Source organism: Leuresthes tenuis, unplaced genomic scaffold (assembly GCF_036924035.1).
Source record: "Leuresthes tenuis unplaced genomic scaffold, fLeuTen1.0.hap1 SCAF_17, whole genome shotgun sequence".
Taxonomy (NCBI): Eukaryota; Metazoa; Chordata; class Actinopteri; order Atheriniformes; family Atherinopsidae; genus Leuresthes; species Leuresthes tenuis.
The window spans coordinates 19,581,963-19,598,505 of NW_027325371.1; the positions used below are offsets into that span (position 1 = coordinate 19,581,963).

Sequence of the window (16,543 nt, forward strand, 5' to 3'; positions counted from 1 at the left end):
GTACCGATGGTTAAAAACAAGAAAGGGAAAGGAAAAGAAAAGGTGATTTGCTCTGATATATATATATATATAAAAAAAGGTGCATTTGGTTTAACTTGTGAGCATTTTCAACAGGCGTGCTTAAGAGATGACTGATGTAGAAGTCGGATGTGACCCCCGGGGGGCGCTGTCTTTAAGGTAAGGATTCAGGATGCTGATTTTTCTACAGAGAACTACCCCCCCCCCCCCCCCCCCAGTTATGGTTCCATCTATGATCAGAACACAGGAACTCTGAGCATCATATGGGGATAAACACATTGTAAAGATCCAGAAATGCTTTATATTCATACATAAAAGTCTATCTTGTCATGACTTTGAGTAAAATAGGTCTTGGACGTACAGGATCCAAACAAGGCTGTTGTGCAGGTCGGGGTCAACAGACTCCATGTCGTCCAGGGTGATGGGTTTACCCAGCAGCTGCTTGTAGAAGGGTAAAGTGAATCCCCCGTCTATGTAGTGGCCATGGAACACCGCCATCCCCATGATCCGGCCCACAAAGTGAAAGTATGACAAGTGCTCCTACAGGGAGAAGAAAATGACAAGATAGCAGCAGAACCTCAAAGCATGTTTTCAACATTCATTTAACCTACACAAACCCTCTCTGACCCAGGGGGGAATTTCCTCAAACGACTAAGACCGTACAACATGAATCTGTCTCTACGTGATCATAGCTGTAAATAACCAGATAGGATGAGTCCAAACACAACAGTTTAACAGCTGCTTCACTCAGGTAGACATCTTCCAACAAGATCATTCCCACTCTCTGGTCCGCTATCGTTCAGTGGACCGATGCCAACTCAAACAGAGTGATAAAGCTGTGTTAGATGAGATCAAATATTCTTTGGCCCGTGGTGGTGTCTGCTCCACTCCAAAACACTCAACAGCATGGTAACAAATGCCATTTTAATGCACATGTTTGCACCACGGTCTGAAAGGAAGAAGAATCTATATAAATAACGCGTTTCTCCTCCAGTTAAAACAAATAAAACTACAACAGGCAGTTCTGAAAAAGACCCTTAAAACTATTTAAGGGAGGAAGTGTCTGGAAGCAGGGCTGCATTTTGAAGCTCATTCCAGCGGTGAGTGCGTGAGCCTGACTTTGGTTCAGGGCTGGTGCCAGAGCCAGTTCTAAGGTTGGGTTCCAGCCAAAGAAATAAAAATGTGGGTCCCAGCTAAGAGCTGGTTTGATTTTCCACTGCCAGAGAGCCACAACAGAGCCACGCCGTTACGTCACCTTAAGCGTCTCTTCCAATACATGTTTGACTCTCCCTCTAACAGATTCGGATTTTTTTTTTTTGCAGAGGACCACGGTGCAGGAAGACGGATGACCTCCAAAGTTCGTCTCATTCTCACCTGTTTAGCTTAAAAACACTGCTCTAAGCAACAGTTGTGCTTGTGAATGCTCAGCACAGCTGACCGGTTACTTATGGACGCCCGTACAAACAAGAGTAATCAGACTAAATGCTGCACTGGCTCTAGATTATTATCCTTTTATTTTTTAAACATGGCGGTCACAGTTTACTTGCTCTGGTTGGTTGACATGAGCAGTCTTTCACTCTAGACCAGCTCTGGAAGTCCCAAAGAGAAAAGAACTGGGTCTAAAATAGGCCTATCCAGCTCTGGAACCGTTTTGGTGGAAAAGGCGCTGAATCCCACAGTCGTTATCCACATCTCGTCCTAATCAGAATTTTAAGACTGCAGTGACCTGGGAGAGTCTGAATGATCCTTTAGAAAATATTATCCAATAGTTCAAAGGGCTGTGTGAAGCAATGAGGACAGCAGGCTGCTTACTGACTGCACACAGGTAGATGAAAGGTGTTATTTCCACCCTCATCATCTATAATCAACTACAAACCAGTTAGTGACAACGGGCCATTTTCCACTTTCACCTTTCTAAAGTTTGCTTCAAACTGACATCATAAGCATACACAGTTTGCGACTCACAGGATTGACAGCAGAGTCGGGGTTAATCTGCAGCGTGTAGATGTCATCTCGTGAGTACTGGAACAGGCCGTAGTACGGGTTCAGCATCTCATGCGACAGCAGGTAGAGCCACTCCCTGCACAGAGTGCGACACGCGGGAGGAGAGGAGGGGTAGAGGAAAGATGAGGAAGACAACAGATGCCACGTATACCCACTGTGCTGTAATTCTAAATGTAGACAATAGAACCCTCGTGATGAAGAGATGGCTGGAACTGAACAGGCTAAACAGCAGAGAGCATTTCCGAAGAGTTTCAATGATTCGTCCTTACCTGGCCACCCCGCCATAGTCGAGCCCCTCTTCGCCTCTGAACTTCACCATTAGCCTTTTCCACAGGTCCTTCGGCCTCATCTTCATCACCTGCCGATACGATTCCTGCGAGACGTACAGAAACACCTCATCAGTGACAGCCACAACCCTGGAGAACCGTCAGCTTTTGCACGGCCTCCAATAAAAAACAGTCTGAGCCTGTCTGAGCGCACATTCAACACAGCAGAAAATGAATATTTCAAAAGATACAGCGATTGCTCTGTTCTGAAAGCAACGATTGTTTAGCAGTTATGGAAGGAACAAGACATTTGCACTGTGGTGTTACAGCAGTCATTTCACTTTTTTTCCCCCTTTGTTGTGATGCCGAGATGTCTCCGCCTCAGCCAGTGCTCATCCCACGTGGACAGGGCTCATTTAAAGTGGATTAGGAGCAGTTATAATAAACACTGCCATAAGACTCTAATAACACGGCCTCTTCCGCTGCCAGGTTCCACTATGCCCTCAAGATAGAGCAGACAACTGAGGGGCGCTGAGGGAAAAATGGGAATGTTCTTATCTCCACCAAAAAAATAAGTACAGACAGCTCTGACAGTCGTCCAGCTAACACTTTCCTATTCAGTCATAATTTAATGCTTCTGTTGGTCTGGAGAAGCTATGCAGTTATGTCTCGCTCAACCTCAAAACGTCCTCTGCCTCCACACCCACCCCCTATCCTCCCACCCTCTCTTACACTGAGATCAGCCAACAAAAATGTCTTCGTCCAGATTAACAGACGCGCCCGTTCCAGCACATTCCAGCGCATATTTTATGAGGGTCAGGCAGTCTGTTGCAGGTGGTGTTGTTCTGATGAAGGCCCTGCAACTCCTTGATGCAGGAATATAGATGTATATAAATATCTATAAGAAAAAAAAAAGAAAATACTTCCCCCACTGAGAAAATCATCGTCCCAAACAAGAGATCTGCTTTAGATTTTGAACAGTGCACTGGCACATCATAGATAAGTGTTTGTGAGAGAAATCCCTTTCACAGCCAAGCTGCTTGAGCAAAGACCAAAAACAGGGGAGACAAAAGCCTTTACGGGGCGGTGGGAATAACCTGGATAACTGCAAGGAGCGCTGCGGGTACACGATGATCGAATATTGTGGCTTTTATTTACGGGGCAGAAAATCTACGTGCTCGGTTAGAAACCGAATTTCTGCTCAGTTGCATTTCAAAAGGTTTCTTTGTTGGCTGCAGTTCTGATTAAAAAAAAAAAAAGGATCAGGTGGTTTCACACATGCTCTAGCTGTGACAACTGAATTTCCCTCTGGGGTAAGTTATGTACCAGCTTTTGAGTGCAGTGGGTATCCGCTGTAGGGTTGAGATGGCAGGACCATGTGACCACAATCAAAGCTTTCCATTCTCACCTCAAAGATCTCCTCACGGGACACCTCAATGCGACAGTGGCCAGCCTGAGGCTGCTGCTGGGACAGTTCTTGACGGAGGATCTTGAGCTTCTGAACAAGGTCCCTCTTGTACTTGGGCACCGTGAGGCACTCTGCCTCCTCTGGGAGCTGAGCGGGGGACACCAGAGCCTGCTGGGCCTGATCCTTCATCTGGTTCTGACGACTGGAGAGCATGAGAGCGAAAGAGAGCGGCCACAGCAGAGGAAAGAGAAGCGAGCCGGGGCAGAGAGACAGAGAGGCACAGAGGGGGACAGATGACAAACATGTTGAGTCTCGGTTGTGCCAATATTGTCAACAAACAAAATCACTCGCGAGGCCAAAAGTAAACTAGCGCTACTGCAAAAATAACAAGAGGAAAGCCAAGACCTCAAAACACAGCTCTCGAGTCTAGAGTTCTTTTCTCTTTCCTTTGCTGCGAGCAGGGAACGAAGAGTAAACACTCTGAGGTCATCTGGGAAGCACATCAAGTCAAACAGCTGCCTCAGCCGCTCACAGACAGACATACTGGAGGTGGAGGTGGGATAACTGAAGATAAGACATCTCCTTCATTCACCCACCGCCGCAGCAACATCATTCTCCCTGCTTCTCTGCTCCTGGCAAGGACCTGATGGTCTACCAAGCATGGCAGAACTAAAACAACTACGTTTTTCTTTTCTCTTATACATGCTTGTGACTTATGTGCACTTGAGCTAATATAGACTCAGCAAGGCCACCTCTAACAGGCACACCGGTTAGAGTCCAAACGTGTGCGTATAACGTAAGGTCAAAATTAAGCATGACCATGCGTTCTGTCCATCGGCCTGCAGGGGGCAAAAGTAAACAAAAATAAAAACTCAAAGACAAAAAAAGTCAAAGTGGGTAGACGTCTCACTTAATTCATTACCTCATGAAGCAAGCTTCTGCTTACTTAATGGTCTCGATCATTTAAAGTGTTTCTCAGCACATCATCGTGTGCATTTTGGAAATTTTGGCCTCATTTGGAATAAAATAGAGGATATAACGGGGTACGCTAAAGGGCAAATTGGCGATTTGCAAGTCTGCAATATACTGGTGAGTGTAGTTGCAGATGATTCTCGGAAAGGTCCCTCCTCTTGTAAACGTTTCTATGTGAGGCTCCCTGCGTGTGCATGTGTGTGTTCTCTCCTGGTGCACCGGACCCCTCCCGCCGTCCAAAAACGTCCCCGTTAGACTAATTAGTGATTCTAAATTGGCCGTAGGAGCGGCTCTGTGACAGACCTGTGCAGGGCGAACTGCCTCTGAACAAAGGCAGCTGGGAAAGGCTGAGCGAGGCTCCAGCTCCCCATCGCCCGCGACCCGAAGAGGACGAAGCAGTAATGGAAAATGAATGAGTGATGAATTCAAAAGCTTGGATAAGAAAGGTGAGGGAACACTTTTTATTTGAGATTTTTTTTTTGTAGGAGCGTTTAGCGTCTTTTGAATCGGGTTTAGGAAGAAGGCAGCACACGCTGGGACAGTTTGGAGCAGGCACACAACACACAAACACACACAATCAAAGAGCCTTTATGGGGCCGGCACTAAAGGATTATTTCCACAGTGGCCTTTTGCACTTCAGTGGGGGGGTAGCAGGCATGCTCACCCCAGAGCGGGGTCATAAACACCACACTGCAGAGCTGAGAAGAGGAGGTGGTGGAAGTGTAGGATGTAAAACTCAAAGTGCTGCTCAGGTTCGAATGATCATTGTTGAACTTTTATCAGGAAGTTACATCCAATCCAGGAGTTTTTCTCTCTCAATGGAGAAAAAATCCAGCTATCAGCTCACTTCATGACGAACAGTTTGAGTTCATTTAGCTTAAGGTTGTTACATTAAAGTCTGCTCCCAACAGCCCGCATTCTCCCTCACCACAATGACCACCTCTTTAGTAAAGTGACTCAGTTTGGTTTCTGGTGTCTGTGCAGCAGAATTCAATTTGGCTTTTCAATCACTTCCTGCTATCCCAGAAAGCCACAGGGCCCCATAGGACGCCCGAGACCTCCGCATGAATCCCTTTTATTTCCTGCAGACTAGACTCAGTAAGAGGGAAGGCGCGAGAGGGAGAGGAAGGGCAGGAAGGGCACCCTCCTGACAGCACCCAAACACGGCAGACAGCTCAGAGGGCGGGAGGGAAGGAAGAGGAGAGGAGGCACGGAGCATCCCTCCCTGCACTTTTGCCCATAAATCAAAAGTTGCCGCTCTGTCTCTCTCATAGTTGCAGGCCCCACAGCTCTCTGTTCTCTTTCCAACGGCTTACTGATGACCACAAGTCTGGTGCATGTTACCTGAAGGCGCTCACAACAGAGAAGAGAGGTAGCAGTGAAAGCAGCGTTTCTGACAAATGTGACATCTATGGCTGCAGTTATTTTTCTTATGCGACTGTACAGAGAGGGGACCCCCCTGCCAGGTCTTTGAAGCGGACATGATCAGTTACCTTCTGTGGTACGACAGCACAGAAGGGATGAAAATGTCTGAAATCCCTGACCTGATAAAAGGCAGATGTCTTGACAGAGATCCATGAGGTCTGATTTATTTTCCAGACTTTTGTCACTCCAAAGCTAGGACAGACACTAAACTGAAAAGGCAATACATCATATATTACACGGTTAATAAAAATTCAATTAAACTAAACCATATGAAGATTTCCAAAATCTCAGGCTAAGGCCCTTAATCTGACTCTGATACAGCAAAGGCTAAATGCTTCCTTCAAAACACGATTCAAAAAAGATCATCTCATCACAGCGCATGCAATATCGAAATGACGTTTTTCCGTGCGATTTTCACACATCGGCGCCAAATAAAAACAAATATGGCGTTCAAAGCTGCACCTTTGAGAGTCTGTTCGGAGAGGAAAAAAAAGAAAAAGAAATCCAAAACATGTTCTTTGATCCATCAGCACAGGAAAGAAAGAAACCCGATCCGCGCGTCGATGCATTCCGTCTCTCTCTGCGCCGAGAAGGAATGAGGTCAGGCGGGGGGGAGGCCCACCAAGACACCCATACACGTCTTCACCTTCGTGGAGCAAGGACCTATGGGTAATTCTACTGCTATTGCTGCACAGTATGTATTTGAACAGCTGCACGGGGAGAAGAAACTCTGAGCATGTGCATCCGCGCACGCAGGCTTGTGCCAAGCAGAGAAGCGCGGAGCAACACACACGAACGCGCACACGTGGAGACGCGCGCACACACGCGGAACAGTTCATTCACGGACTTGGGCATTGAATTTATGCTCGGTTTCCTGGACGTAAGACGCTCCGAAGCCACAGACACGCCAGCCTTGGTTTCCACTCTGCTATGTGATGTCTGGCCAAAGACAGCTTTGTGACCGATTGTGTGCTAAAGCGCCTTCATGATTAAAACCTCTGCAGGGCCGTGGAATGTTTGAATTGTTGTGTGGAAAGAAAGGATGTGGGGGAGTGAACCATGTATGCATTTCTGTGTGTGTGTGTGTTCTTGCAGACACTTGCTCAGGACTACGCTGAGCGTTGAACCTCTACAGGTGGTCAACACACTTTGGCACAGTATCCCAGTGTAAAACATTGACTGAGGGGGAGGCAAAGTAACCGAGTGTATGAATGATGTCCAACTGTGTGTGTTCCAGTCTGTGTGTGGAGCGCAGTGTTGGCACAAAGCCCAAACCTTACCTGACATTTTGACTTTCGATGCCTCCTCGAGAACCATTGGGGCTTGGACTGCAGACACAAAACAGGTCATGGTTTTATACCCAAACAAGCAATTCCACGGTTTAATTTTTCCGTTTTCAGTGAGCCGTGGTTCTTACTTTAAGACTAAATGCAGGTTAGCTGAGAGGCGCGGGTCGGTGAACTGCGTGGTTCGGTTGTTGTGGTCGACAAAGTAAACCCTCCCTGTGGCAGTGTTCCGTATCTCCCACCCTGGTGGTAGAGGACCTAGTTCCTCACAGTTCACATTACTCAGATCTCTGAGGAACAACAGAGAAAGACACGCACACAATAAAGCGTTAGTATGTAAGAATATATGGAAAAACAGAGGCAGAGCAGGGTGGGACAGTGGGAAAGATGGACAAGGCTCACACATCAAACTGCAGTTCGAGAACATACCAAAGCGCTGACTAACTGGACAGCAACATTCTGAGATGTCTGAGAAACCGTTTTTATTCTATTTTTCTCTTCTCTCCATCTAAATTATTTACTACTGCCCTGCAACCATTTTCAGCTCAACTCCATGGAGCCAAAGAGCTTCAGAAATTCTGCAGGCTTGCGAGGCTGCTGCTAAGTTGTGACATTACCATCAGCCTCTATCTAAAATGTCCTCCATCTCATATACTATGAGTGCTGGGAAGAAGGGATCTGTCAAGTTTCATTAAGCGAGTGCAATGAGACCCGCTTTTGCAAAGCATGTGTAGATAGATCTAACGCAGGGCTTGTGCTAGAAGGCCGAATTGCACTCGGAGCCCCGTGATATGACTCTTCTCACATCTTATGAGACTCATAATCAGCTGCAGCTTTACCAGCGAGCAACAAGGGGACCTGGAATTAGCCCGCCATGACACAGTCTACGGGTAGAGCCAGTAAAGTCGGAAAGGCTGTGAAGTTCGTTTAATATAGGATTCGAGCACATTTTTCCATTTTAGAATTCCGTGGATTTCCAGACTCAAACTTCCAGTTTTTTCATTCCGTTTTATGGGCTAAGTTATAAAATATTTGCCAGAGTACGGTAGTTTGGGGGTACTGTCGCACGTTCAAATATTAAAAAGCACAACCAAGCCATTGCTCGGCCTGAAAGGCGAGCTGCAGAGCTGCGAAAGCGAGCACCTCCATCCCTGCCCTCAGAGGGAGTAAACCAACAGGTGCTACTTACTCTCCTGTTGCCTCCCTTCAACATAATGAGAAGGCAATGATACATTTCTCTTATTGATAAAAAAGCTAAAAGTTAAATGTTTGCAGTGTTTTCAAGGTTCGGTCTCGTGTTTTTCACTGTGTCGATGGTGGTCGAACCAAGATGCAACATGACGGTGGCTACGTCCATCTTTTACGTAAAAACCATGTGAAAAAGCTCTCGTTTATTTAATGCATTCATTTTTAGGAATAAGGAGTAAAAACAGAGTAGGAATATGATACAAATACAGCTCTTTCTGGAGGATATACCTGGGTACCCTGGGGTCGTGCCACGTGCTGACACCTGTCTGAGTGTGAAGAAAGTAAACTTGGCCTTGCTGCGTCGTCCTTTGCTCTGAAAGCAGGCAGAAAAAGAGCATTAAAAGAGGGGTTAAACGCCTTCTCTCAACCTTGGCATCAAGTGTGCTGACTGTCAAAACACTGAAATATATTTCAAAACGAAAGGGTTTAAATCAAGTGCCACGTGTAGACAGAGTGTGCTCAATCTGTCTACGTAGGAGAGTGATCAGACAGATGGAGATGAAAGGACTGCTTGACTCAGTGGAGTTCCCAAAAGACAGCCAGGAAGAGGCAGAGGAGGGAGGAGGTGAGAGACAGGGTGAGGAACATTGGAGAGGAAGAGAGGGGAGACGTGGGGTGGTGGTGAGTGGGGGTGGATGTCTGATTTTCTTTCTGTTGGTGAGCTCATTCATCACAGCCTGACAGAGATATTTCCACAGAAATCCCTGCCAGAGAGCACGTCGCCGGCATCTCTTAGGGTCCATCACCTGCTCTCACATGCACGCACACGCAACCTTCAAATCCCACAGCCAGCCGACGAGCACGCTATATGTTCAACAAGCAGGATGATGTCTCAGACTCGCGTCAGAGCCCCTGAAACTTTTTACAGGAGAAACTCACAACGTTACTGGCTTTAGAAAGCTGGTGAAATGACTAATTTGTTTCCTTCAGACACATGTGCCTTTTGCATTAATGCTCCGTACTGCTTTACACGCACACACGGCAACACACAAAAACCCAAGACATGTACGTGAGGTTTGGGGCGAACACGGCGGGGTCACAAGGCACAGGAAGAGTCCTTAAGGCCCAGAGTTAGAGTTCCATTTCACTGTCCGGGTCTCCTGCAGTGCAAAGGAAGGATTATGGTCTGCTCTCAGTGTTGGAGCAACTCACCGACAGATTTCTGTTTGGCTTGTTAATCAAAAACAAAATATATAAACTAATAAGTTACATTTGGAGCCAAATGTTCTGCCAATGTGTCATCGTATGAAAGAAAAAGGGGAAAAACAAGCATAGAGAAGATAGGGGCCTCCTAATCTGACGGACTGAAGGCAAAGCTGTGATACACGTCTCTGGCTCTGGCTCCTAAATCCTACAGAAGATTTTACTGTGAGGATAAACAAAACTCCCTTGGGCTGTGTGGATGGATTGCATGAATGCCTCCGATTGTTTGACCGTGTGCAGAAAAAAGGGAAGGGGGGGGTGAATGGCTGCCGCCAGCTTTCAACAGCGAGATCAATTCAATTAGATTGTCTAAAATGGAGCCAGTATTTCAGGCTCCTTGTGAGCAGCACCAACAGAGACGGACTGCAATGAATGAGGACATAGATTTGCTGCGTTACTGAGCCCAGTGTGAGGCAGACAGGTGGGCTGAAGCGAAAGCAATCAACACAACCGCATAACAATGATGACATCATTCACTGTAGAGTAAGAAGGTTAAAATATTCATCACAATCTAAAATGTACCCTTCAGCCCTGTGAGAGGAACTCAAAGTCCAACGTCCCTGGTTGCCAATCACAGATCTATCAACTTCTTTCACTATGTTTTAAGTAAATCAAATCTATTATTTTCAGTGGATGTAGCGTTTTCTGACTTTTACTTTTAAGGTGCGTGTATGTTCAGGGCGTGTCCTCTCCGTGGTGCTGGCACCCCACTTACCATATCCCTCAGGAAGGTCCGGGTGCGTGTGCAGGTGGGTCCTGCTCATGTAGTTGCGGTGCCTCTGCGATCGGACCCGTCTTTCTTGGGCCCGTTGGTCGCCTTCGTTAGGCGGCAACGCCGTGGTGGGCGTGGCGCCGTTTGTGCTAATGGGCGTGTTCTCGTCCACGATGCAGCTGAGCGGCCGGCCGGGGCTGGAGTACTCTGACGCAGGCCTGGGAGGGGCAAAGTGGGCGAGGCAAAAAACAGAGAAAATAAATGGATCCATGAATAAATGGATGAGAGAAAAGAAGAGAAAAAAAAACAGGAGACACAGAAAAACCTGAGGACAAGCACGGCGAGTACTGAGCAATGAATACAGAAAGCAGTGAGAAGAAACACAAGCAGATGCCTCCATGTCCACACTCGTCTGGCTCTTCCACATCACTAAACTTCACTGTCTGAAGCAATCTGTCTGACACCTTTCCTTCAGCCCTCTCCGGTCTGCGCCACAGTTTCCCAATTTGGGAGCACTGAGGTCAGCGGTGAGGTTTGTTTTCATTCTGCTCCACCCCCTGCTGTTTAATGCAAAGTGTACTCACCTGGTAGGCCTCTCCCACTGCGTGGTGCGTGTGATGTGGTTCAAGTACTGGATGCGTCCAGACGCCGTCCTCCTCTCCTCCCACCTGGCAGCAGAAAGGCACACAGACGCGAGCGGAGACGGTTAGCATCCGAGCAGACCTGCTGCTCCGTCTCACCACACGCTAAAATTACAGTCTCATATGAATCTTACTTCAATATCTTCATGTTTATAGTTGAAGTGAGCGTGTGTTGTTCAGGGATTTTTGCAACAACCACTTTAAAAACCAACGAGATTTCAGAGACCCCCAACTCACCCATCTGGAAGATCGTTGTCAAACAGCCGACTGCAGTCCACCACAGGACCTCCTGTGCCTATGCGGTCCCTCGACTGCAGGCTCACTGCAGGAACACATGGCAGACAGATGCACACACTAGTATTACTAGACAGCAGATCACAGCCGGGGCACAGATATTTTATCGAAAACACAAAGCAGAGCTATATATCTTTATGAGGAACAGGAAAAGGGTTAAAAAAATTTTTATCAGAGGCACATTGGAGGGTCTGGTTAAATGAAACTGCCTTTTATTCAGTTTCTTGATTTTTTTTTGTGCTTGTCTGCTGCGAGGATGTGCTTTTAACACACACACGCACTACATTACACCTTTACACTCCTTTTTTGACCTGTGAATAAATATGTCGGAACAAAAAGAGCAGGGAAGGCCTTTTACAAGCTATGTGACAATGACAAGGTCTGCCGATGCCTTTATATAACGTGCTCTCATCTGTACTTACCTACTATCTGTCCCCTGACCGTGTCACTGTCGTTGGGGCTCAGCTTGTTCAAGTCAAGTCTCTGGTCTGTTTTAAAGAAAAGAGCGGAAAGATTGGAGTGGAGAGAGTCCAGTGGCGGAGGACATAATCACACAGAAAGGAAATGAGAAGAGAGATGAAAGAAAGAGTAAGAAAACAGGAAAGAGAAAGAGAAGAACAGATTTATCGTGTGAGAAAGATGCATGTAAACCAGCTTGTCTTTGGACCCATTTCTTCCCCTTCTTGGATGAGTCCCATTGCTCTGTATCATTTACATCACTCAGAGTCAGTTCCTCTCTCCCTCATTATCTGTCTCTCATTCCTCTGTCTGCAGACCACAGCTTGGCTGTGCCCTGGAACAGATGGTCTGGTCTGTGGAACAGCCACGGGCTGTAAAAATCTCACTGTGCATCGGTACAGAGCAGGCTTCAGTTCAAATGCAGGGGTCAAACATTTGACAAATTTCAGTACAAAGCCCGCACTATTCCGCTCCGTCTTAGCGTGGACGTGAACTTCTGCCAAAGTCTGGAAACTCTTTGTCTGAACTTCTTAAAGTCTAAGGAATTTGAAAGTGAGGGAGAGAGAGATCAGAAGGGAGGGGGGGGCAAAAAATGTCCAAGCTGCCTGCAGACATGAGAAATGCCACTATCTGCTCTCTCTTGTCTGGGTGTCATGCAGATCAGCTAAGGATGTCTGTCTAGACTAAACGAAGACCAAAACAGGCAACGGTCAAAGCATTGCGAGGCTGGCCGGAGGTCACCAGCCACAGAGAGAACAGAATGCATACACACGTGCAAAAGCAAAAAGAAAAAAAAGGACACTCGCATGCATAAAATACTTAAATACTTGCACAGTCACTCAGACAAAAACGAGAGACATTAACACTCTGCAATTATACGCGAAGTTACAGTCGAGCGAAGACACTCTGCAATTATACACAAATGTTGTAGGCAACTCAGTGTCCTCTCAATGGCTTGTGGGGGGGACAGAATGGCAACTGCTGGTAAATGCAGACAAAAAAAAAAAGAGAGAATGACAAAGACCACAACAGAGAAAACACTACAAATCTACGCTTACACTTAAATAGCTGTACAATTATGTATGTCTGCGTGAAATGACCGGTTGTCTAGATCAGCAGACGGAGATAGAGAGAGGTTAGTCACAGCGGCATTTCGTTTGTGTACGTGTGTGCGAGCGCGTGCGCGCTGCCAAATCCATGGAGGAGACCGAAGGGGAAACCAAGGGGTGAGGAGGAGGCCAGGAGGAAAAAAGGAAATGCAGAAGCAAACCACTCACAGCTGTGGCACAAACTTTAGGTTTCCTGTGTCGCTCCAGGAAAACAACAGTGTCAGGAGCTTCTAGGAAAAGTGGTGGGATTCGTTCCCGGCCCCCCCCCCCCTAACAAGCCTGCAGGCTCGCAGAGCAGGTAGCGGCTCAGCGTGTAGAAAAAAAAAAAAAAAAAAAAAATACTCAGGGCTGCGGCAGCTCGTTATGGATGAAGCTCAAATAGAGCAATGGAAGTCTTTCCTTAAAGTCCAAGTTCAGCTACCTGTGATGTAAAATGGGGTGCAAGAAACACCCTTAAAAGGCAGTTCTTAAGATTCATGCCACCAGATCTTTCCAGTTAGCGATTAGCGGGTGATTTCATATCCCCTAGTCAACAGCGTGCCGCGTCATTCACAGATTCTAAAGATCAGCGCACGCTCAGCGATTTCTGGATGTCACAAATGAAAGATGACCACCGAGCAAGGCTCATGGGGATAACTTTGAAGATCAAATACAAACCAGCGTAACCTGACTCCGGTCTCCATGGAAACGGCAAAATCTTTATAACTGGAACAACTCTCGCAATGCAATAAAAGCACCAACACTTGTTCTCAAATACGGACGCCTAGAAGTCAGAGATGATGCCTGTAGTGTCACACGGAGGGAGAGAAGTTAAGGTGCTTCGGAAAACTGGAACCAGAAATGTTGTTTAAATTCTTCCAGTGGTAACCAGAGAGAGCTACACAGCCAAAGAATGCTTAGAAGCGTCAACATAAAATAATCACAGTAACTGAAAATGCATTTGTTGGAACAGTGAAGCATCAGCAGCAGCGACTTACAGCCTGTGTCTTTAAGGCGGTTGATAGCGTTGGACAGAAGGCGGACACAGCCCAGGAAGCCAGCCCCTTGCTTCTTATGAATCTTCTTGTGATTCCACACACTGATAGTGATGGAGTCTGATTTTCCAATGTATCTGAGGAGCAAAAGAGAAGAAGGCATGTTTAATAGTCAATACCACGAGGGTCAAACTAACGGCTAACGTGATCGTGGGATGTACCGCGAAGCTCACTCAGGATGTCCCCAGCTCCACAGGGGAGACACACACCCACAACAGAGGCCACTACAAAGTCCTCCAGTCAAGGACGCATTACAAGACACACTTAAGATGTGGAAGCGGAAGAGGAAGAGGAAGGTGGGGCGTCTCAGAGGGATTTTCCAGCCAGAGCGTGCGAGCGAATGTGTAAATCTGCCCCTGAGCAACCGAGTATGTGACAAAGCACCACAAGCAAAGCGTGAACCTTTAAATCATCTATAGCATTCACAGCAGCACCCTTGAGGTAAAGCATGACAGCTCTGTAAGGAAGAAAGATAACACAGAGGTTTAACCGACCGTCGCATAGCAACAAACCAAAAACCACTTTGCTACATTTTCTAACTTTTCCAACAAAGTGGCCTTTTTCAAATCAGGCTGACCTCTAGTTTCCGACTCTTTAGCCACTTTTTGTTTCTTCAGTTTACATAAAAAAACCATCTTCAGAGAGCTGGCCATTTTAGCCTAAAGAAACACACCAAAAACATTCCAACAACATCACAAAATGAATGAACTTGAGGCTGACGTGAGACACAGCAGCACTTTGAGGGAAATGCTAACATGCAGGTAGTATGTTGATCAATGTGCTTTAGTGTCATGTCACGCTTACTTTTGTTGTTTGGCTAAACAAAGCACAAATAGGGCTGATGGGAATGTCATCGGTTTTACAACAGACAACCTGAACACTGCAGCCGAGGGTAGCGCGACCTACAGGGTAAAGCTATAGTAAATGCTGAGCAGGACGGGAGTTCATATCCTCAATCTCAAGGCAGAGAGGCCTCCTTTGAGGACCACCAAAATGTAGTAATTCTGCTACCAAATCTTAACACATGGCATGTAGAGAAGAAGAGAAGAACACAGACAGACAGTTCCATGTTGTTAACGCTGGCAAAAAACAACATTAAAGGATTTACCGGCTTGCCACTCTGCAAGTAAAACCGTAACCAGGTAATTCTGCTGCAAAGAGGCAATTTTATATGTGTTGGGAAAGTCCAGTTCTTTCCAAACCGTCTGTCTGTCTGTCTCCTCCATTGTCTCAGCGCTGCGCTCGTTTCCATTTCTCCCCGTGCATCGGGCCTGGGTGTGCCACAAACACTGCGTGTCAACTTGTTGTGGCACATCTGCCCGGGTGGGCTCCCTCCTTCGGCCTAAAACCAATCATCTGAACGATTCGCAGAACTGCATCCCACTGTAATTATCATGCTGCTTACCAAAAAGGATATGAAACAATGGGGCTGTGAGTAAGACGTCTGGACATTTTGAGTCCATGCCAAATGCCTGTCTGGGGTGCGATCTGAGAGAGCTGCTATGTCAGACAGACGTGACGGGGAGGGAGGTATTATAACCAAACCCCAGTCATCTGGATCAACCTCCATGTAATAAAATTCATTAGTCTGGCTAAGATTTTTTATGCAGTCATAGGCACAAAAAAACTCCAAGTACATGAGACATTAGGAGAATAGAAATAAAACAGAAAACGCAGCAGATTGAAGGAGTTTGATGAGCCATTTAAATACATTCCTTTAATTTGGACTTTTTTCCCCTGCAGTTACAGCCAACATACGGTTGTAGTGTAACTATACACTACACCCATGTTGAAACAGCCGTATACAATGTGGAAGGATTAAAAGGAAGAGAAAATAAGCTAGTTAGCAAAACGTTACTCAGCACAGTTACATAAAGAGAGATCGTTTAACTGGGCAACCGATTTAAAACCGATTTATCTGACAGCACGGTGCTGTTGATATTCTGCCACTTCTTACCTTACCTATGGGAGATCATCACACATGATCAGAATCTTATTGGAGCAGAGCGACGGTCTGGAAATGCTTTAAGTGACTGCGAGTTGACCCGTAGCCTTAATGGGCTGATCTTCAATCATAATTTCTCAATTATGAGTTTATCAGTCTGACAAAAGAAGCTTTACTGGGAATTCATAAACATGTCCAGTTTAATGTTTTTATAGAAGACGTGGGAAAAAAAGAAGGATCATCAGACTCTACTGCATGTTCAGAGCTCAGTTTTCTAGAAATCTGACTTTGCATGACTTAAGTTGGACTAAGATGTTTACATGCATTTTAAAAGTCGGGTTTTCTTCGGTAACACGCTAATTTGCTTTTTTTTTTTTTTTTTGAGTTTCGTGTAAACATCCTTTTGGTTATTGTGTGCAAACAGCACTTAAACTTGGCCCGTCTTCCCCAGCTCAACAAGTTAAGTTATATATAGCCTTCGGAAAGTAAGGCGTGCAGCAGCGACTCGGACCAAAACAA

At 46.2% G+C, this 16,543-nt stretch overlaps 1 protein-coding gene across 1 annotated transcript in view; it reads right to left on the bottom strand.

The window, feature by feature from the left end:
- smurf2 (SMAD specific E3 ubiquitin protein ligase 2) overlaps positions 1-16,543 on the bottom strand; it is a 45,042-nt gene that overhangs the window by 5,372 nt on the left and 23,127 nt on the right. Inside the window, exons 4-15 of the mRNA XM_072368358.1 lie at positions 14,023-14,156; positions 11,900-11,965; positions 11,421-11,505; positions 11,127-11,210; positions 10,546-10,760; positions 8,856-8,940; positions 7,511-7,669; positions 7,374-7,421; positions 3,697-3,898; positions 2,292-2,395; positions 1,984-2,098; positions 380-558 (exon numbers count right to left, since the gene is read on the bottom strand). Coding sequence (XP_072224459.1) covers positions 380-558; positions 1,984-2,098; positions 2,292-2,395; positions 3,697-3,898; positions 7,374-7,421; positions 7,511-7,669; positions 8,856-8,940; positions 10,546-10,760; positions 11,127-11,210; positions 11,421-11,505; positions 11,900-11,965; positions 14,023-14,156 — 1,476 coding nt within the window. The remainder of the gene's footprint in view (positions 1-379; positions 559-1,983; positions 2,099-2,291; positions 2,396-3,696; positions 3,899-7,373; positions 7,422-7,510; positions 7,670-8,855; positions 8,941-10,545; positions 10,761-11,126; positions 11,211-11,420; positions 11,506-11,899; positions 11,966-14,022; positions 14,157-16,543) is intronic.